General features: G+C 36.3%; 1 protein-coding gene across 1 annotated transcript; it reads right to left on the bottom strand.

The window, feature by feature from the left end:
* Window positions 1-337: 337 nt before the first annotated feature.
* On the bottom strand, window positions 338-21,272 carry SLC38A11 (solute carrier family 38 member 11). Its single transcript, XM_041403590.1, has 12 exons — window positions 21,231-21,272; window positions 18,682-18,799; window positions 18,190-18,264; window positions 17,449-17,583; window positions 15,696-15,761; window positions 13,988-14,094; window positions 13,747-13,826; window positions 6,059-6,129; window positions 5,091-5,252; window positions 3,280-3,392; window positions 2,503-2,634; window positions 338-583 (listed from the first exon to the last, which is right to left on the bottom strand). The coding sequence occupies exons 3-12, from the start codon at window positions 18,248-18,250 to the stop codon at window positions 338-340; spliced, it is 1,173 nt and encodes a 390-aa protein (XP_041259524.1). The 5' UTR covers window positions 18,251-18,264; window positions 18,682-18,799; window positions 21,231-21,272.
* Between the last annotated feature and the right edge of the window lie 1,200 nt (window positions 21,273-22,472).

The raw sequence follows: 22,472 nt of genomic DNA on the forward strand, positions 1-22,472 counted from the left end.
ACATGGAAAGGTTTATATTCCAAAACATTTAATTTATCACTTTTAAGCAGTATTGCAGACTAAGGTTAAAAAATGCAACCTTTTTGGTAGGCTTGCAAGTTATTCAAGTAATGTCTACTGAAAGGCACCTCTGAGATTTTGTGCTTCAACAGTTAAAACTGAAGTCTTACCTGAAAAAGGATGGCAGCATAAAATCAAGTATGTAAATACAGTGATACAGTTTTAAATTCTTAGTGCATCTCAAAACATGAGAAAACTTTGTTCCACTCTCCTTTAAACTGGCATGTATGGCTCACAGTGAGATGTGCCCAGTCTAGTCTGGAGGTTGGTGTGCTACCTATGGTGGAAGTGTGCTGTTGTGTAAAGAAACATTACTAGGGGAGCAGTAGAACATTTCTTTTCCATGGCTACATTCCTGGGGATGCAAGACAGTCATGACAAACCCAACTGCCATCACTAGCACACCAAGAACAAGAATCAGGCAGGATATGAGGTTATCTGAATGGTTCCACCGCTCCTTGGACAGCCTTAGATAACACGCTGATGGGATGATAAAAACAAGTGGGGTAGCACTCAAAACTCCCTGTGTGTGGGAAAGAGCAATAGAAAAAAACCTCATCAGCATGTTTATTTAGATGTGAAGAACAAAAACCTAAATTTTTTAACAGTTGTGATTAGATTGATATAACAGTAAAAACAGAGGATAAAGGCCTTTGCCTGTGTTGCTATATGGAAAACCTTTTTTTCCAAACAAAAGGCCCCAAAATATGCAAAAATATCTGTTAAACTATTTCCAATAATTAAGATTTATTTAAATGCTTTTGCTTTGCTGATACAGAATAATATTTTAATATTTGAAGAAGCATTTAATCTTATTACCCAAAGTTTCTCAGCTTAAGAGATAGAGTAAAAGTCCAAACATAGTTCTTCAATACTTGAACTGAATTAAAATATTTAAGATAATTCCATGGAGGAGTTTAGATATAACACTGCCTTTAAAAGGAATAAATTTTTTTGAAAAAAAATTCATGTACCATCATGTAGCAGTTCAAAGAATTTTCATCAGTTTTGACATTTATAACCTGATTTAGGTTGACTTCCCTATGAAAGCAAAGCTCCTTTTCACAGAGTAGAACCTTTCCTCTCACTAAAAATTCAGCTCCTCTTTGAATGCTGTCTTAGAAAGGGACAAACAAAAAGCACTTTCAAAAATTCTTTTTATAGTAAAGCCACTGCAGATTAGCATATGAGTTACATGCAAAAGGAAGCAATTTTATGTAGAAATTTTGAATGTTTATTTAGTTACATAGTTAACAAACTCTGTGTTTCAATTTAATTATGGCCAGATAGTAATCCAGCCTAAGTAATAACTTTACATCATTAATTGTACAAAACTTCCAATATTGGTATGGTAGAACCTGTTAACAGTGATCAGTATGGACATCAGAAATACGTACAAGCACAAAGTATCTCCTCCACGAAAATTAAGCTTTAGGTCTGTGAAGTAACACAAACCAGCATCCCAGTAAAAGAATAACAAAGCAAACTCTGTGACCCTTTGACTCCCATATGACTCAATAGTTTCCCTGGGGAATTACCACCCGGCAAACACAATGGCTTGTGTTTTGTTCTAAAGCAGGAAAGTAAAAGCAGGCTCAGAGAAATAGTATCAAATGCTATCCGTGATGAAGAGCCAAAAGACAGCTCTTCTGCTGGACAGAAAGCCAGCTCAAAGACAGATCACTTTTCTTTCACAGGTAAATACTCTGTCTATTCATTTTTCCCTACTGCTAGATATCAGGACTGAACAACCTTTCTGAGAACAATTATGACATCCAATAAATACCTACAACTGTATCATCAAATTCTCTCTTAAAAAGGAAAAGCAAAAAAACCCTACAAGATAGGAGCTACCCACGCAAATGCCTGGCTATCAACTTCTATTTGTAACTGAATAAAGCTATCAGTTTGACTACTGACTAACTGCTTAGGAAATAGACCACTGCACTGATGGAATGCTTGCTTTTTTTGCTTGCTTTTGATTGTATATTTCCAGTGATCATCTCTGTGGTCTAGCTAGTACTGGCTCTTTCTTTCTACCTCCCTCTGTTTTTTGCCCCTGTGGCACAAGGCAGTCACTAGAATCTACCCCCAGTGTTAAGTAATTTGCCAACTTAATCAGAAAGAAATGCTAAATGCAATACCACTATACAGTTTGAAAGAGTATTTCAGTGATTTCTGCTGTGGCTTAACACATTTGGTAGGTCATAGCCACTTGCCTTATCTAAAAAACTATTCTAAAATCCTCCCCAACCATATGAATTTTACTTCTTGAACTTCCTTTCACCTTTAGTTATCTGTTTTTGAAGCAGTAATTCCTTCTTCTAACACTACTACTGACTGTTAAATTTCCTAAGATTTTCAGTAGAGCTGTGGATTTTAAAAATTTCTTATTTATTAATAAGTGATTTATTAAATAAAAGAGTAAACAGGTTCACTTACATTCAGCTCTAAAACTATTCCAAGGCAATCATACACTAATGATACACCAGTCGCCACAGCAATGATAACTACTGTCACAACAACATGGAAAACTGTTGAGAGGTTCCCATGGAAAAACACATTGGCAATTACCTGAAACAGAATCACAATTTTAAACCTTGATTTTTCTCCTTATGTTATCAAACAACTTACTCCAAACCTTCTAACCTTAGGAAACTAAAGGAATGGGTGAGAATACACTGGCTCAATTTTACTTACCTTGCTTCAAGAAAACATCTTCATCTGCTTCCAAAAATTACCCATAACAATCATTACTAAAATTGCAGAACACTTGCCAAATTGACTTAGCTATACCTGTAGGATTTCAGAATGTACTCTTTTCCCATTTGCCCATCACAGAATAAATCCACTTACAATTATTCATTGAATTGATGAATTTCCTGGATGGAGATACTTCTAAAAAGAAAAACTATTAAGATAGAAAAGTATGTATTTTTTGCTATTCTCTGCACAGTAACAACAGTGTCATTTATGCCAAGCTTGAAATTTCAAGCAGTCCTGATATTATTAAGTAATTATTAATATATTAATAAACGTGAAACCACATTATATGGTCAGTGTCTAAACAGTACAACTAGTCCCCCCTACTCATTGCATGTAGCAAGATAAAATATGCTGCTATTTATCACAGATCAACCACAGACTTCAGCTACAATATATGACAATACTATTAATATATAACAACAGTGTTAAAGGGAAAATGTAATAAATTCTTACCTCTCTGGTCACAAAACATTCAAGGGGGAAGGTCAGAATTACAGTAACTCCATAACAAAACCTTCCAAATGTAGCAAGGTTGTCATCTCTACAGTAGTTTTCAAATATATCTCCTGAGGCATAGCAAAACACCAATTAGCTTGAACTTCACATCATTTGCCTATATTTGCAACTTGAAGTGCAGATTACTGGAGTAATTGATGTTTTCTGATCCCCTCTTCTGACATGTAACTAGGAACTAGTTACAGTCACAAGTTATGTCCAGGAATAACTTTCAGCTTATCCTGCTGGTTAAGCTGCGTATTTTACCTCAAGTGACATTTATCTTCAAAAAATATTTTAAAATATACATATCAGAGTTTGTCATCTGTTATCTTCTCCATAACATAGATTTTGTATGAGATGCCGGTGTTTGATTAAATAAATATGTGACAGATTCAGAAAGAAAGCTTATGTGTAGAAGATAAATTTTCCCTAAAAACTCCTGGAACAACAATTACATTAAAAAAGAGGTGAGAGTTACCTGTGGAGAACCGCATTTCCCTGACAGTATATACTCACAGCTAATAATTTCAAGTATTCTGACCTCAAAAGCCTATTATAAACATATGGATTATTACCTAGCAAATCATCTTCTATCTAAAACCAAAAGCATCACTATAAAATTCAAATCATCTTGTGTGTACCACAAAGAATCTCTAGTAATCATCTCTGAAGCACAAGAGACAGTGCAAGACAGTGACCAGATGATCTATCAGTTCTCTTTTATGTGGTTACCATACTGTCTCATGATTTACTACTTTAGGAAACACAATGGCACTGAAGAAGCAATAAAGTGTACTTTAAACAGCCAAAAGATTTTGGCAGGGGACACACAAAGTGAGATGGAACCTGCTAACACAAAGAGTCATAAGCTGAGGAGGAGCTGCAGGCAGAGCTTTCTGTACCTGAAAGTTCTCAGCCAGCCTGCATTCGGTCTACCTACAGTACATCTAGGACAGTGACTTACTCTGCAGGAGTAAGCAATGGAGGCAGGAAAAAAAAGGACAGACAAACCAGGAGTCCCCATCCTACAATTTCTCTGTTCTCAACTAAATGCTGCTGCTCATCAGAAAAGGAAAAAGCTTGGAAGCCTCCTCCTACAATCTGGAATGTCGCTACTAAGTAACAGAAAATATGCTTGCTTATGAAATGTGTATTTTCCCTGAAGAAAGTAATGCACTGAAACCAATTTATACCTCGTTCTTATGAACATACCTTTTTCACTTCAACAAAATGTTGTTAAACAGTATGATGCAACATTGGTTATATATAATTATGTGTATTCATATACCCACAGAGAGGACAGTAGGATTATTAACACCAGAACAGCTGTTGCAAAGATAGGAAACATCTCTAACTCTAGGATGCTGTATTAGTACAGACAAGAAGAAATGTAAGAAAATATACACAGATATATACCAGATACTCTGTAGGAAATTTTTGCTCTTAACTGCTCTCTACTGCTGGACCATGTGGATAAATCATAGCTGTGTAGTCCTCAAAGTGTTTTAATGATGGAAGTATTCAAATGGGACTTCCACTGATAAGGCTTATGCTTAGGAATCTGACAGCTATTAGCATGTAGCTGACATTTTTGGATCATGTTCTGGTTGTTGGGTAACTATGACAAATGTCCTCTTTCTGCCCACATATACTATGATATTTGCATTTTTACAGTCACCAAGATGTTTACAGAAAAAAAATCAGACAGGAAGGCAGAAACGTAAGGATTATAGCAAGCATCAAAATTGAGGGATCAAGCAGTTTACCTTCTGTGTATCCTGTAAAAGTCATATATCCACTGGCAGCAAACACTACACTGATGATAAGAGCAAGGGCCACAGACATATGTGTGACTTGAGACCAATTCTTTAATGTGGGTTCTTCCAGAGACCCATATATTAAAAAGCTGTTATGATGGCAGATGAATGCTGAAACACACATGACAGTTAAAGCAAATGTATGAATTCATGCATAAATGCATAAAGACACAGCACACTTTGAATCCACTCATTATTAAATACAAACATTAATCTTGCAATGAGTGGCAAAGATAAATGGCTTGAACCTTTGCTTGCTTAGTTGATTTGATGAAGGTTTATATTCATCCTGAGATGATTCTGATTACATTATCCTTAAATGCTATGCAATTTCCCACCCTCCACATCTCCATTCCACAGCTATTTCCTCCTCCTGCTCTTCTTTTACTTAAGAACCCAGCAGCAGATTTGAGAAGTTTTTTTGTTTTTTTTAATCTACAGAGCCATTTGCTACTTTCAGACTTCATATGGCATCCATTTTAGGCAGCAGCAATCATTGGGAGACCTCAGATTATCACAATGCTAACAAGAAATAGTATCCCAGATCCTGCAGGCAGGAACAGATTTCAGAATGAGGATTTTCTGTTAGAGGTTACCCAAGGGAATGCAGGCTAATCCTCAGTTTATCACTTAGACAAACCCACTGATGCAGGGGCTTTAGGATGACCTGCACAGGTGAGCTGCACTCATGTGCACACCGTCTCTGCTACAGTGGCAAACCTTCAGGGCCAAATGGACAATGGATGAGGTTAATGCTTTACACAATAACAATGACATTGATATGGAACATTCAAACAGTTTTTTTCAGTATCAGTTTAACATGAATATTAAAAAAAATTATAGTTTCAAAACATTAAATAGTTTCTTACAATTGACCTTAATTTTGAAAATAAACCCAAACAGCAAAAAACACTTACCAAATGACATCACCCCAATGGCTTGTACTGCATTTGGTTTCGCAAATATCCATGCATTTTCTGATTTGGGTCTAAAACAGACATTTAAATAGGTTACCCTCTTTTCAAATATCAGTTATTACTCTCTGACATAGCCCCAGTGTTTATTAACAAGCTGAAACCAGGGAGATACCTTTCTTATCGCCCTTGTTTTGATTCAAGTATTTCTGTAACCTGTGTTTACAGTAAAAAATGTCAGCCTGTTTCAGTTCTGTAAGTAAACTCTTCATGTCAGCATATACCACAAAACAGCAAGATGGAAGGTAAAAGCTGTTACTGATTCTAAGGTTATCTCAACTGAAAATGTCCTCTGACTACTTAGAGGCAATTTCTGCCTTTGAATTTAAACATGTAATCCATGCAGTCTAGAGATACCATTTTAGTAGGCTACAAATCAAGTGAGGGAGTTTGCCTTTCTTTACACCTCTTGCAACTGCTCCTCACAGTAAAGAGATTCCACTGCTTCGCAAAACATACAAGAAATTGTAAGAGAGTATGTGGAGACTTTTATAGTCAGGCAAGGATGTAATACTCCTCACACCTCCTCCTCTAAGATATGCTCACAGATTTGGACCTGTAGTAATTGCAATGCTTAGAGGAGGACCATCAACAAACTTTGTTAAAAACCATTTAGTGCATGAAATTCATCATGGAATAAAGGGCCAAAATGAAAAAACAGGGAAGGATGCATTTTCTTTTCCAGAAATATAATTTGCTAAAAACATCAAATGAAATTCACAACCCAGTTAAATATTGAATTTGTAATATTAAAGCACAGACAATGAAAAACAATCCAGAGAAGCTTGCTCTTAAAAAGTTGGCTACTGCTAACCTTGATTGCTCTGTTTTTATTTAGAGGGAAAGCTGCTGCCACCTGAGACTTAAGGTGTTCTTTTCCTACTGCCCTAGGAAGCAGTATGGCACTCAGGCCAGTTCTGTGAAGGTAACAATGGCAGCTTTATCCCTCCCTCTCTTTGGTGATCTCTCCCTCTTGCTGGTTTTGACAGCTGCAGTGGCATATGCTATGCCAGGTTTCATTGTTTTCAAATGTTTAAATTACACCTCCAGCCCCTAAAAATACACAGATTAAAATAAAAGTAATAACAAAAAAAAAAGTAAAAAAAAAGTTTCCTCTTTCAGAACTCATATCTTACTATTTCTTAAGTTCAAATAGTCAATCCTTTTTCACATTAAAAAAGTCCAGATTTAAAGTACCTAATGCACATTCAGTTCAAACTTAGCTTTTCAGCTCTTAAGCTGTGGTTATGAAGCTTAACTTTGAAGTTAACAGAACCTGAACATAAAATCAAGTTCCCTTTTTTTGTCCTCATGTACAGTATATTGTCTTGACCTGCTGTAACATACTGCTTCGAGCCTCTGGCAGCTGAATATGGCCCTCCTAAAATATTCTCAAACTCAGCAAGTAGATGTGAAGTACTATGGATGAAACAGAGCTATCTGGTATTTGTCTTGAGAAATAGGAGGAAATATAGCTGCTGTTGTTCCTTATATAAGCTCCCTTAATATTATAGCACCACTGATTTCAAATCACTACACATAGAGATGTGTCTGGAAAATTAATACGAATAATTTTGAATGTAGTTTTTTTAAGGAAAACATTCACATCTGAGTGGGAACATTGCAATAATATTTCAAAATAAAAAGAGTGTAATGGAAGCTAACACTCCATTTGTTCCATTCTGTAACCACTAGAGGTCAGATTTGATAATTAACATACAAAATGAAAATTTGTTTTATATTTTCCTTTGACAGCAGTTTTCTTTGACTCTCTCCTAGTAATAATAAAATTAGATTATCCAATACCTTATAAACCAAATATTTTAGATGCAAAAAAAAGAGAATGCTTTTGCCTGAAACACATTTAATTTCTGTGAAAACAGTACATCCTGTGCAATGTTACAGCTATATTATGAGCTCCTACAAATACAGATTTAAAAAGGGAATTCAGAAAGCATATGAATTTCACTTGAAACATTTTTAATAAAGTGGCTAATTAATTTTAAAAAATCACAGGAGCTGGTTTTCCCCTTGCACAGTGTTAGCTTATGCACTAGCAATATGCAAAAGACCAAGATATTGCCCTGCTTTACCAATAAATGACAAATCAGATTAGAAGGGGAAAAACCCAAAAGAACAAAATCCTGCTTATTTAACAGCCTAAGAAGATAAATTCCTTCCATTCTAGTCACAGAATAGAGGAAGAATTTCAGATCCCTGATTTGAACGCTACCAGCAGCTTGTAATGTCCGACAATGTATGCTGGTACAGATGTGCTATTTTCTTCAGTAACTCATGTACTGCTGCATGTGCTTTGAAAAGCATTTTCATATTGTGGGAATAGAGGAACTTCATGCAGTGAAAGCACACAGTCAGAAATTTCATTTCTGAGTGTTTGGAACTGAGAGTCAACAGTTCTAGAGCTGTGATCACATCAATAAGAAATTACTCCCAAGTTCAGTGTGCAGAACAAACAGACGTATGAAAAGCTCCTGGGAAAGGGTGCAGGTGACATCAAAGTGTCTATATAAAATAAGACTTCATAGAAAGACTTCTCAGAAAGAGAAAACTGTGTCAGAAAACAGTAGGTGTTAGTTATAGAAGAACCATATAAAGAACAGTCACATAAAATCACAAGCCAAAGGGCACCTAATGGAAACATCATCTGTCAAAGTAAACATACACAATTGATTTAATATATGCATGTCTGTAGGCAGATGCATGCACACAATCAAAGAATTTCACAAGAATACGGGATAACTTGTGGTGTGGTTTTTCAATGCTGCTGATAGAAATGTTTTTTGGTTTGTTGGTTTTTTTTTTTTTTTTTTGAGGGGACCTTTGGTCTGACCTACATTCTTGTTAGGAGTTATTAGGGGAAGATTTTAACTGCTGCTTATACAAGAATAGCATTAGCTGTGAAAATCTGCGAATGACAAAATCGGCCAGCTCTCTGCTTCTCACTCAGTGTATAAAAACAAAGGCTATGCCTGCATGAACAGGGAAGCTTTTTTCACACTGAAGAAGTATTAGTGAAACAATGAAAGGTAAGAGAAGAAATACATTTTTGAACTAAATGCACTTGCTGACAGCTGTACTGTCTGTCATATATAGTAGAAGCTGAAACACAAAGTAAAACCTGAGATGTAATTTACATGTAGTTCTTGGAAGAAAAATAGTAAAAGATTGAGTAAAAATACAGTCTAAGGGAGCTGCCATACAGGGAAAAAGTCTCAGCTGAAACTAAGACAAAAGCAAGACAGACTGAAGGTGGTGAGGCCTAGCAATGAAGACGACCTAGAGGGAAAGAAAATAAGACTACTGAGTCTTCAATGTATGTAAGTGAAAATACACCATAATAAACATATTAATTCTAAAATAAATTTGAAAATATTCATGTTTATCTACATAAGAACGGGGAAATTGAGAACAAATGAACCAGGCAAAGGATAAGATGTCCTGACAGGGTAAGCATCCGGACCATGAGCAAGAGCTGGGCAAATTTGTTTGGCAGTCTAATATGGCCTCTCTTTTTACTTCTTGCAAAACACTTGCACCATAATAAACCCCATTTCAAGATCAGTGCTACACAAAAATCTTTTCTGTCATTTATATAGAAATGTTGCAGTAGAAGAGTGCATGAGAAGCAAAACATCTTTAATGAAGGCAAGAGAAAGAAATATCCCTGATCTCAACCAGCTTGTGGCTATGAAACACTGACTTGAAAAAAGAAAGGTGATTTCTAGATAGGAACAGTCATATTTTTGACAAGGGAGCTACATATTGGAATGAGCAAAATACTTCCATTGTTTTGGATTGAAGATCAGTGTCAAACTGCCAAGTTTAGGTGCAAACCAGCAGTTAACAATATAATCCAGAATCATCTCACAAATTCATTCAGGTTTAATTCAATGATTTAAACATTAAGGAAATTAATTGTAGCATTTCAATTTAATTCTATTCTAAGGTAAAATAACTTTCAAGGTATTTTTGAACTTTAAAAGTTTAAAGACACTGAAAAGTTCAGAGATGCTGAATATAACTTTAATCAATAGAATGGAAAGAAAATGAGTACAGCTCACATTAGCCTTGGACTTCATATTAATCAATGTCATCTTGTGAAAGAACACAGACAAGACAAAGCTATTATGTCAGCCCAACTTAGATACAGCTACATCTACTCTTCTTTCTTCCTTAATGAATTACTTAACAGTTCTGTAAATATAAAGTAGCTTGGTTGGCGTTTTTTAATTTCATCACACATTAAAGTTTACCTTTGCTTACTACTGGATTTTTTTATATGAAGGAAAGAATCAGCTTCTAACTTTCAAGTTTTTTTTCCTGAGCCCTTGATGTTTTATCCCTGGAATCAGCTGCCAGTTGAGTAATTCTCACATCCTCTTTATGTGTAGCAGCTGCTCTTGAAGTTTTTCATAGACATTTATGTATTATGGAGACACTGACATCATAACATTCTTGCTAAAGAACACCAAATAAAATTAAAATGATCCCTCTTTATAAGCTACATAAAATATTTCCTTTTACAGCAAGGAATATTAGTTTCAGGCTAGAAGCATGAAGTTATTTCATGCAGTATTAACATGCTGCACTTTACAGTTCAAGTTAACTCTTACCTATTTTTTCTGATCACAGTACATAAATACCCAGCTATAAGCAGATGGCCATAGAGATCAGGTCAAAATGTATTTTTATCTGGCATCTTAAAATACTGAGAATGAACTCTTAATAATCCAGAACATTGTACTCTATCTGCAGGTTTATTATGTAATTCAGTTAACAATAATCATATGGATGGTAGTTATCAAAACCAAAACTCAAAAAAAGAAGTACCTCAGTTTTATATTTGTCATAAGAGGAAATAAATTAAATCAAGTAATCCCGCATCTTAAATACATTTTGTTTTTCTCATCAGAATGTGACAATAACATTCCTAAAGTGTCCTTGGACAACCAGCCCCACACTCACAGCTAATAAAGAGAAAAACAAAAAAAAAGAAGCAACATTCAAAACTTTGTAATTCATGTTTAAAATAGTAATAATCTTGTTGTTTCTCTGATGGTCTAACACATTGCAGGAAGTTTCAGATTATTGCAGAAAATATCCTTTATCACTTTGTTGTACAAATAAGATTAAATTTTCAACTAGAGCATGATTGCAGTTAAACAAAAAATGTTTTATCATTTCCACATAATGATCTTGTACCTCTCAAAGGGAAGAAGTATTCACCTTGAAAAATCTAAAGGTAAATTAAAACTGATTACTACTCAGAAAGTAATTATCAAAGCAGGAAGATATCCAAATGGGATTCCAGTGTAGTGGAACCTGACCTGAGTCCAGTACTTTTGAATGTATTCAGCAATGGCTTGAATGATGGAACAAAAAGCAAAAAGTGTCCTTAATGGAAAACATGAAATGTGCAATTAACACAACCATACTAGAGAAAGGGATGAAAAAAAAATCATAAATATGTTGGTAAATGGAAAAAATCATCTGATAAAGCAGCATTCAATTCTATAATGACAAATTCTAGTTACGTAGAGGATAAAAAGGCTTCAAAAGAACAAGGCAGAGAGAACAAACAAGCAAACAAAAAAATCCCCAACTTCACGAGAAGAGTATCAAAGGAAAAATCACCAGCAAACAGTTCTGCAGACTATCTTGTGCTTGGTAGTTCCACTAGACTGCAAACTCAAGGCACATTCATGATATCATGCTATTTTCCAAAAAGGGAAACATCAAACTAGGTTACATAAACAGAGGCATGGCAATCCCCAAGGGACACAGCTGAAAGGGACCTTACAACACTGCATTTAAGATACATCATCTTCTGCTCCTCGGAGGGAATATCCCAGCAAAGTGGGGCACCATGATTCCACTTTAATCTGCAGAAGACTTAAGGCAGCCACTGAGCATGATTAGAAGCACAGGAAATGACAAAAAGATAAATCCTAAAGGAACTGTGCTTATTTGGTCTATAGAAAGGATCCCCAAAAGGGGTCAAATTACGGCTTTTTTAGAGGTGTTTTCCAAGCACTTGAAAAAGTATAGTTTGCTGTCCATATCTACTGTGGTTAGGCCAAGAAGCAACCAATATGAAATGGAGTCACACACATTCGGGAACAGTTCATAAGAAAAGGCCAGTTAAGGACTGGAATGGGAAACCATGGAATTGTCTAGTTTGTTCTTGGCAATCACCTGTCATCAATGGCCAGCACATCATCAGTTCTACCATATAACAACTGTAGGGATTGAATATTTTTGTACCTATTGAGCCTTTATCCAGGACTGTACAAATACTTTCCCTATATGACAGATACAAGGACTGTGCTTTCGTAATAATGATTTTTTTTAAATCTCTTTTGGAACTCTTACTTCTAGAATTAAGAAGTAAAACTTCAAGAATCACTCAAGACCAAACAGCAGGTACTGTAAGAAAAAATAAAATCATGCATTCCATATTTTTCAGTGCATCACAACTGTGGAGAAGAAATGTTACCATAGTAACAAGGTTATCAGTAACTATTATATATAGCTTATTCCTTTTTTAACAGGGAGTTTTGAGATTAACCTTTTAAATACCCCTTTGACACACAGTGTGAAAAACATGCTGCTCCAGAAATATGGTGGGGAGGGAAGTTCCACACTGTTCTGAGAGAGATTTTGTGGATGATAGACAACATCATCTGGTACAACTTAAGAAACTGCTATTCCAGGCATCGTCCTACCATTAAACCTGAATACCCTGCAACTAACCCATGTATCACAGCAGTCATACAACTGAACAATTGTGCCTAACACTGATGAAACAATCCTGGTGGAAGAATCTGAGGGAAACATAAGAGCAGCATATAAATCTTTTCCAATAAATAAAAAAGCACGTTCAGATGTAGTATTTTTCATCTTTATTAATATACCTATACATTTAAGGATGAGAAAAAAGGCAGCCCTTCTAAACCTTTAAGGAAAAATAATAGATTTGTAGCACTTTCTTGCAATATAATCATAAAAATATTGTCACAACACATACTTATGTGAACTAAATTGTCTAGAACACTCCAATGTCCAATGTTAAATACTACTTTCAGACTATGCATGAGTAGGAGTTTTTCGTATCATATAGTTTTCTTAAATGACAAAATAAAGATGTTATTATTGTGTTGTTTTTTAAAAATTCACAGTACTTGTATTTTATTTTTATTATGAAATTATTATATTTATCTTATCAGAAAAATAAACATTCCTAAGATAGTAGTTATTTTAATGATTGTAAATATAGAAATAACAGAAAAAAAATTTTAAAAATCTCAAATGACCGACAATCTCACACGCCAATCCAGGACCCACCTGCTATCAGTCATCCATAATTCCCCATTTATCTCTAGGGGTTTTGAGACTTTCTTTAAATTTGCTTATACCCAACAGAAAAAAAAGATTTAAAAGGATGAAGTATATTTAGCTGTTTCTTTTGTATTATTGTTGACAGAGATTTTTTGATTATCTGTCTGTTCCAAAGCAGGCACGTTCCACAACTATGCAAGTAAATGCAACAGTGAAATAACAGATTATATATGAACAGAAGTTCACTTTGTGGCAAGTGTAAGAATACTCACACTTGTGGACTGAAGGTTACTGTTCTCACCATCACAACCACCAGGATGACAATGGTTAGAATCAGAGAAAGAAGAGACACCTGCAAAGGTAAAAACATGACTCCAGTCAGTAAGCTGCTGAAAGGTGGTCCTTTGAGCAGCATAATGCATTTGTTAATTATTTACACGAAGTTATGATTGGCACTTATTTTCAATGGCATACAGAACAATAAACCAAAAATCAACTGCTGTTATGATTTACCTTTCCCAATTTTGCTATGTCTCGATATAAAGATATAGGTAAGGTAAAGATGATGGTGGTAAGAAGAATTATGAAGTGACGGTCGGTAAGCACGTTATCCACCCCAACTAAAGCAAAAAAGAAAATAATTTATTTCTTTGAGAGACTAACTTGAGGAAAAGATTAGCTACATTTGAAAGGTTAGAAGTAACAAACTGTTGGTGATCAAGCTTTTATTCCCTTTACTCAGACTAAGTAATACTGAAAACTAGGCGTTAACTAACACTGAGAAAGCCATACACAGCATGGGCATAAACACAAGAATTCAGCAAATTCAAACCAAATGCATAACATATGGGATATAGTAAATCAAAATTGCTAAGTCTGGATTCCTACATATAGATTGGTATTAACGTCTTTCATTTGTCTGGGTCAATGCTGGGAGAGGGCAAATAAAAAATTCTACTACTTCTTTCTGCCATTTAGTCTTGAGAATTTTTGATACTCTGGGTTGACACCAATTACTGTGCTGTTTAGGATAGCATTGTTCTCTAAGAAATGGCCTAAAAGAAGTTAATTTGAGGTTTCTTTTGGGCACCTCCTTTCCTGCCATCAGCCAGCTTCTACTTGCAAAGTAGATTACCATATGAAGGCAACAATGCTGTTATAATATTCCATGTAATCAGTGGGACTTGTTTGCATAACTGGTGGGTTTTTTCAAGCCAATGACAACTTAAAATAAAACATCTCCAAGTTTCAGTGAGGCCACCATAAATCATTGGCTTGAATGAATACTTGATGAAAAATTATGGCTGGAAAGTGACTGGCAATTGCCATGGAAAACTCAGTGTTCTGTTCCCTCTTTTTTTTGGGAGATTATAAAGCTTTCCCACCTCTTTCAAGGCAAGTATTCTACTGGATACGTAATAAGATTTGCCATGCTGGGGGTTCCCCTTAATACAGAAGTCATATTACATATAAAGTATTAGATATTCACTGTCACTATCAATTTGATCAGGTATTCACAGAACAACATAGTGTGATAATTAAAACTACATCCACACCTTTCAGGTTTCACATGCTGAAAATTATAGTTCTCCTGTGGAAATGAAACAGTTCATACAAATTCACATTTCCACTTCATTACAAATATGTTTTCTCTCAGTTTAATTTCCCAGTGGACAATGTTTTAGCTTAGCTGCTTTTGTGCTAAAGTATATATCAAACACATACATAAATTGCTCCACTGATGCTGCTGTGAAAACTTAAGAGCACAGGAAACAAGTGGGCATGAGTTAAAAGGCATTACATTCATTATATTATTTGCAACTTATCCAGAATTATTCACTAGATGAAATACAGTTTCGCTATTTAAATCATTATTATTATAGAAAGTATCTAAAAAAAATTACAAACCCCAAATATCTTGTAAATACACAACTGTGGAAGACTCACTTCTATTTGCTTAGTATTTCACTGAAGCATCTGGTCTCTTCACCGACACTGAGTCCACTGATAGCCAAGGACTAGGATTCATAGTTTTTATTTGGGAAAGGCTTATTAAAGAAAAAAAACCAAACTCAAAAAACCCCACTCATAGACATATGCTTCACATTCTTAATTTGAACTAAAGAGTAATTTAGAAGCTATATTACAGGTAATTCCAAAATACTTATGCTACACTTCAATCTATGATCCCCCACTTTTAAACTTTTTAAATGCATCTTACCTCCAGGAATTCTCTGAAAAACTTTAGTTAAAGTGTCTCCTGTTATTATGTTGTAGCTGATCATAGCTTAAAGAAAATAAGTTTTTTATTAGTACAAGTCGTATCCAAAATATTTGATTAACACTGAATACAAAGATTTTGTAGACTTCAGGATTACATGCCACTATCCCTCTAACAGAAATTCTGGCTAGCAGCAACAACTTGAAAGTTTCAGGTTTAAAAAAAAAAAATCATTATTTAACACTTCCTTTTTTTTTTTTTTTTTTTTAATTAAAAACAGGTACAACCTAAGTATTAATGCAGCCTGATAAGCCATTGTGCTGAGTGGCCATATAACCTTACTTCAGAAGAGGATAAAACTGGCTTTCTAAAACTATTTGTTTCAAATAGCAATTCTCTGTCAGTTTACTTTCAAATGCTTGTTTCTATTTAGTTAGAAAATTCTGAATTTTAGTTTGAAAATTTCCTGTGTTCATCTAATAATCAGTTCTGCAATTAAATGCAACGGACTTTCTAGCCCATGCAAAAAGCTAGCAAACTCTTTAAACCAGAAAAAAGAAGAAGAAAATAGATTAAGAAATGAGATATGGACTTTGATTCCTCCCTCTCATTAATAAGTGCTGTGGCCTTAACACTCCTATTTCATTCTTATCTAACTCTACACTATGAGTGTGTAAATTTGTGCACGTGTGTATACACACACAAAATATATTTATACACTCTCACGGTCTTTAGCATTTAGACACCATATATTTAGGTATTGACCTTAACTATATATATAAATATTCTGTGTTGTGAAATTGTAAGTCATCAACTCTACTTATATAAATTAATTCAAACACATACAAGAGCATAACCATAGCTCTGTGGTAAGGACTGAGACCTTTACAATTCTTTTTCTGTATTATCAGTGGAGTTCTTGGTTTACCAAGGAGTATAATTTAAATCTGTAACACTGCTGCCTGCAGTAACAGCAACTTGCCAACCTTAAAAATCTCAGGTATCTGTAGCCAGACCCAAAATAGGAATTTTCATCTGTGATTCTGTGATCACCAAGTCCAGACTCTTGATATCTCAGGTCATCAAATCCTGCAGCTTGACGTGTGAAAATAACAAGACTATTTAAGATTTGATTTAATTATGTTGCTACAGCAGGGGACAAATTCAGAACAGAACTTTATTTCAAACTTCTGGTCTAATAAATTCCTGCCCAGATTATACCTTTTTGTTAATTTACTATTTTGTCTTCCAAGGGGTCTCGACTGCCCAATTTCCTAGTACTTTGTTGGGTATGAGGCTGAACTAATGCTTTTGAACAGCAATGACAGCACATAATATTCTAGCAAGACCTAAAGAGTAAAATTGCATCTCTGAAAATATACTAATTCAGTATACTCCTAAATTCATATTTTCTTTTTCTTCCAGACACATCAACTTTGTTCTCTGCTACACAATCTAGAACAGAATCTCCTTTGCTATTTTTCTAGCTACTCTGGTCATTAATTTTCATATGTGTGATCATGAATTTCTCTGCTATTACATTTCAGTTCAATTCTATTATTCTGATCCTTCAATTCATTGAAGTCATTCTTCAGAACTCATAAAATAAATTTAATTTTTCTTAAAAAAACAAAGAAGCATATACTCTACATTCTTTATACAGTTCTTAATATTCAATCAGTGAAATAATGAAGTAATGTGAAAAAGCTTGTTACTTATAAAACTTAAACATTTATATTTTATGTGATCTTACCAATAAATGGATATAAAAACTGGAGAATTGAAAGGATTAGATAACCTACAAGACCATACGTTTTTTTGACCAGCTCTTGATAGGTTTTGGTACTGGACAGATTTCCTCCTTTGATCAGTAATATAATGGAATAATCTGTTAAAACATAAAATTACTGTTAAAGACTATATGAGCCAACCTGTGGTTGATTACTTTTCACCTTCCTTCACTCCTCCTATTGACCAAAAATAAAAGGCTGTAAGAAGAAAAGCAATGGTACTAGGAAGAGCAGGGATGAGAAATCTCACTAAACCTCTCAATCCACTAAACCCAGGAGCTATAGGCTCATATCAGAAGAAAAATACTTAAAATCATAGTACAATCAAAGGTTTTCATTCTGTGGTCTATTTTTAAAAGTCATATACAACCCTCTCAGGATTCAGTCTCTTAATTAGTCCAGTCTTAACAGTGGACTCAAACAGGTGATTATGAGGTCACAAATAAGAACATTCTTTCAAATGTAAACTTGACTAGGAAACTAAGGCTTCATGAAAATAAATGCAGTCAAAAAGCAGCTTCATATGTTGTACAGTGTAATTCTCTACTTTTACCAATCTACTGAAGAGATTAGTGAGGTAAGGAAAATATTAGTAATTTTTATTGTCATAGATATACTTGTTTAAGGTACCATTAAGCTTAAGATAAGCTAAGAATATTGCATGACTAATTCTATCTTTACAACAGAAACTGCCTTTAGAGTACCTGTAATTAAGGCAACCACAAACAAAAGCAGTAGTCCTAGAGGAAAACCAGCTTCCTTCATTGAATATGGCAATCCTGCAAAGCAGAAAAGGAGAGATTCTAGCAAATTCTTTCCAAATATTTATTTGTGAGAATCAAAATAAAGAAAAACTCAGATTTTAAAAAATGCTAGTAATCTCCCAAATGGGACCAGCATGCTTAATAACCTCAAAAATATAATTTTCACTGGACAAAGTGTTGCTTAAGTATGAAGTTCAGTCAGCATCTGCCCAACCTCTCTGGTCATTATGGCCAAGAGACTCTGGGGTATTTATCATTAAGGTGGGGTCTCAACTGAGACCTCAGCATTTTTGCAAAGTAAGCAAATAAGTACAGAGAAAAATCTTTAAAAACAGCATCAGAAAGTAAGGAGTCAGTGTTATTGTCCAAGCTAGATAGTCATGCATGAACAAACAAGGCTGAATACAGGATAGTGAAGAAAAGTAGATTTACCTATAATGCCTGATCCTATGATTGAATTAATAATGTTAAATCCAGCTGATGCCAGATCACTGTTTCCTCCTTTATTCCTGGGCTTACTAAGGAGGGCTATTTGGTCATCTGTTTCTACCTATTTCAGGAAGACAAGGAAAACATTATACATGAGAAAAATAGGTGAGAACAAGTATTTTTCACACAGCCTATTAAAGATTTTTTTTAAATTGTCATAGACTCAGATTTGTAGAGGTATTTTGATAAGTAAATCCCATTTTTTTCAGTGAGAAATCAAAGGGGTATTAAGCAGCTAATTCCTGTATAAGTCTGACCCATAATCTTCTGTAATTCTCTGAAAAATATTAAGTGGAAGGAGAGAAATATATATAAACTCAGAGGTAGGCTGCTAAACAAAGACATTCTTAGTCATATTTCAAAGACAGAAATGTGAATCAAGTATTTTTGAAAATATTTCAGCTAATACAATTGGCCAGTAAAAAAAGGTCCTGAATCAGGGAAATTAAATTAATTTCAAGACTTACTAGTAAAGCATGCCAACATCTTAACATACTCTAATCCAAGGTTTTATCCAGTATTTTAAATATTTTTGTGCCATTCAATGGTTTAGTTAATTATGAATAGTTAATGACACTATAAAATCAGCTGGTCCCAGAAAGTCTCTGTGGGAAAGAACCAAAGTTCAGAGCACAATATGTAGCCAGTAGCTTCAAAAATTAAAGCTTGTATCTTCATAAAAGAGCTCTTTACATGCTGTAATCCTCTCCTTAAATCACCACTGTGCTGCCAGAGAACGTTTTAGAATTATTAATCAGAAAGACCATATTTTTGTGTTCTGTGTACTAAGTATGAATGTAACACCACTATTTCACAGATGCAGAAGCCTATTTAACATACACAGCAGGTAGCACCAACTCAAATGCTTGCCTCTAATATTCCTGGAAAAAAATTAAATTACTGAAAAATCTAAGTCATGTGTATATAGACAGAAAAACTGACAAGCATAAGATTGCCTGCCTCTAGTAGGGCTACACATTTAAGTGGAACCTTTAATCCTTAAGCAGCACTAACATAATACTGTCTCAGATCAAAGCCACTATAGCATGGTATCCCATTTCTGAGTGATGACCATGAAAGGTGCCTAGGGAGAGCATAAGACCATAGAAGACAGCCAGTTAGCAAATAACTTTCCTCTCCCAGCTTTCCTCAGTTCGTGTATTTTGGACTTCCCAAAGTGGTTGTGTTCTTGGTGCACCACACTTCTAAATGGACAGCTGCTTGATTTTTCCCTTTTTAGAAACTGTAAGTGTGCATACAATGTCATGTGTCAGTGAATGCCACATTTTAATTATGCATCCTAGAAAGAGACAGGTAATTTAATTTGTTCTGAATCTACCATTCAGTATTTTCACTTGGGTGTCCCCAAGTCTTTTGTGTCATCACAGAGAAACTAACCACTATGTCCTATCTTCTTCATATCACGTAGTTTCATAAGTAACATTCTCCCTCAGCTGTTTCTTATCTAGACCTGTGCTACATTTTTATTTCTCTACTGATTTTAGCAACAGAAGCATCATTGTCATTCTCCCCTGAAATTCTAATGCTCTCTGCTAACAGCACAGTACAGGTGAAATTGCACTGAATAGAACAGTCCAGTTCCCTCTCTTCAATTTCTTTTTACAAGAAATTAACACAATGTGCGTTGCCAAGAGCTGGTCCCTTTCCCCAGCTGGCAGGGACATATTTCAATAAGCAAAAAGAAAGGGCAACAAAAAGTTGTGACACAGGTGAAACGGCTCCTGTGTGAAGAGCAGCGCTCCCGAGAGTGTCCCTGGCCCGCAGACAAGGAGGGATGCCAGCTGGGAGCTCGGCCAGAGCTCCACGACGCGGGACACATGAACGCCAGGCGTCTGCCTCTCGCAGGGTCCTCTGCGAGCCGTGGGCCAGCCAAGCCACCCGCTATGGCAGCGACAGCAGCGGGCAGGGCAGGAGATGAGATGAGATGATGGGGCGCTCACGCGACACCGAATTTCAGCCGTGCCGAGCAGCCGCCCTTGCCCTGCCTCACAAGGTGAGGCCCCCGGGAACGCATTTCTCCCCCTGCGTGGTACTTAGGACTTTTCCTTCCTCCTACGAATTCGGGGGCAACTGAACAGAGATGAAAATGCCATCGCTGCCGCCCGCTCGACCGCGGAGCGGGGACGTTCCAGCGGCCGGTCGTCCTGAGCCGCCGCAACCGGCCGCGGTGCCCCTCACACCCATCCCCGCCCCACGAGCCGCAGAGCGCAGAGAGAAGTGCGGCGGGTGCCGGTAGGCTCGCTGAACCGCGCACAGTCCCACACCTCGCCTGCCCCAGTGTCCGCCCGGTACCTGCCGCCCGCGCGCCCGGCACGGGCTCCCCTCAGGCGGGCCGGAGCGGCCCCGCGGCGCCTCCGCCGTGTGGGAAAGGCGGGTGTGAGGAGCCTGTCCGGCCCGGCCCGAACCGAGCCGCGGCTGCGGGGACCTGTTGGACCTCGGTCAGGTGCGGGAGGAGCGCCCAGGGCTCGCACAGGCGGGCGGGGGCTGTGAGACGGCGGCCCCTCCTCCGGGCGGCCTCTTCGCTGGAAACGTTCCAGAAAGTAAGCGCTTCTCTGCCTTCAACTTCAAAGATTCCGAGTTCACCCAGTCCTTGTTTACCCCGAGAGCACCAGGAAAGCTTTCTCGGTTGGATGTATAACAAAAACCAGGTCCGATGTCACAGCTGCTAATTTGTGGTTGCTTTTCAATATCTGTGTTGTTGGCAAGGCCTCGCTGTTCTCCCCAGGGAGGGTAATCTGCTGTGAAGAGTGATCAATCAGATAAAGAACATACTGAAGTTCTAGTCAAAGTATGGGAAGAGGCCAAACTAATTAAAAGATGCAAAATGACAGTGTTGAAAGCTTAATCACTAGATATCGAACCGAGACCAAGCAGCGTCCAGCAAAAATATGCTTTGGAAATGTGGAATAAGCCACACAAAGAAACATAACATCTTAAACCAAAACCCAGACTACCAAAGGAAGTAGTAGGCATTGATAAAAAATTGGAGGCAGTAATTAATTTTGTGAAGTATTGCCAAGCAAAAAATGCTTGGCAATGATGCCTACAAGAGTAAAAAAGTCTACCTAACTTTAGGAAACTACTCCAATTACTGGAGGGCATCATGAGAATGTGGACCCAAAATTTTCAACAAGATTAAATCATTATGGGGAAAAAATGCCTGAGAAATGACAACTAAATAGCAGAGAAAATAGAGCATGCCAATTTCCTTTCTATAGTCTTAAGAACTGTATTTGATAATACTTTGCTAGGGTAAACTGTGGTTGTTAAAGGAGCACATGTGCTGTGCATCAGTAATTTTGTCCTTAAAGATCTATGATGCATATGATTTAATATGGAGAACAAAGTGCACATAAAGAGCATATATGACATTTTTGTTCAATAGCTTAAGCACATTAGCTTCAGCTCCTTCAAAAAAATCTCTAATCATCTCCATGACAAGCTACAAGCTGACATGCATTCTTGTGTGACTAGTCAGATGACATGACTCAGCAAAGAAACTTTGAGAGGCCTAAAATGCAATTCCTGTGATTTGTAGCAATGCTATTTTCTTTCTTGGACTGTACAAAGAATTCTGTGTGAAACCAGAGAATTAAGCTGTTTTAAAGCAGAGTGTAGTAAACCATATAGTAGGTTTTCAAGATAGCCTTCCACCAGGCTCTCTATGTTTAGTACTGTAGCAATTTCCTCACAAGGCCTCTGTATCTAACACC

This window comes from Onychostruthus taczanowskii, unplaced genomic scaffold, assembly GCF_017590055.1.
Source record: "Onychostruthus taczanowskii isolate IOZ18803 unplaced genomic scaffold, ASM1759005v1 scaffold20, whole genome shotgun sequence".
In the NCBI taxonomy this organism is placed as follows: Eukaryota; Metazoa; Chordata; class Aves; order Passeriformes; family Passeridae; genus Onychostruthus; species Onychostruthus taczanowskii.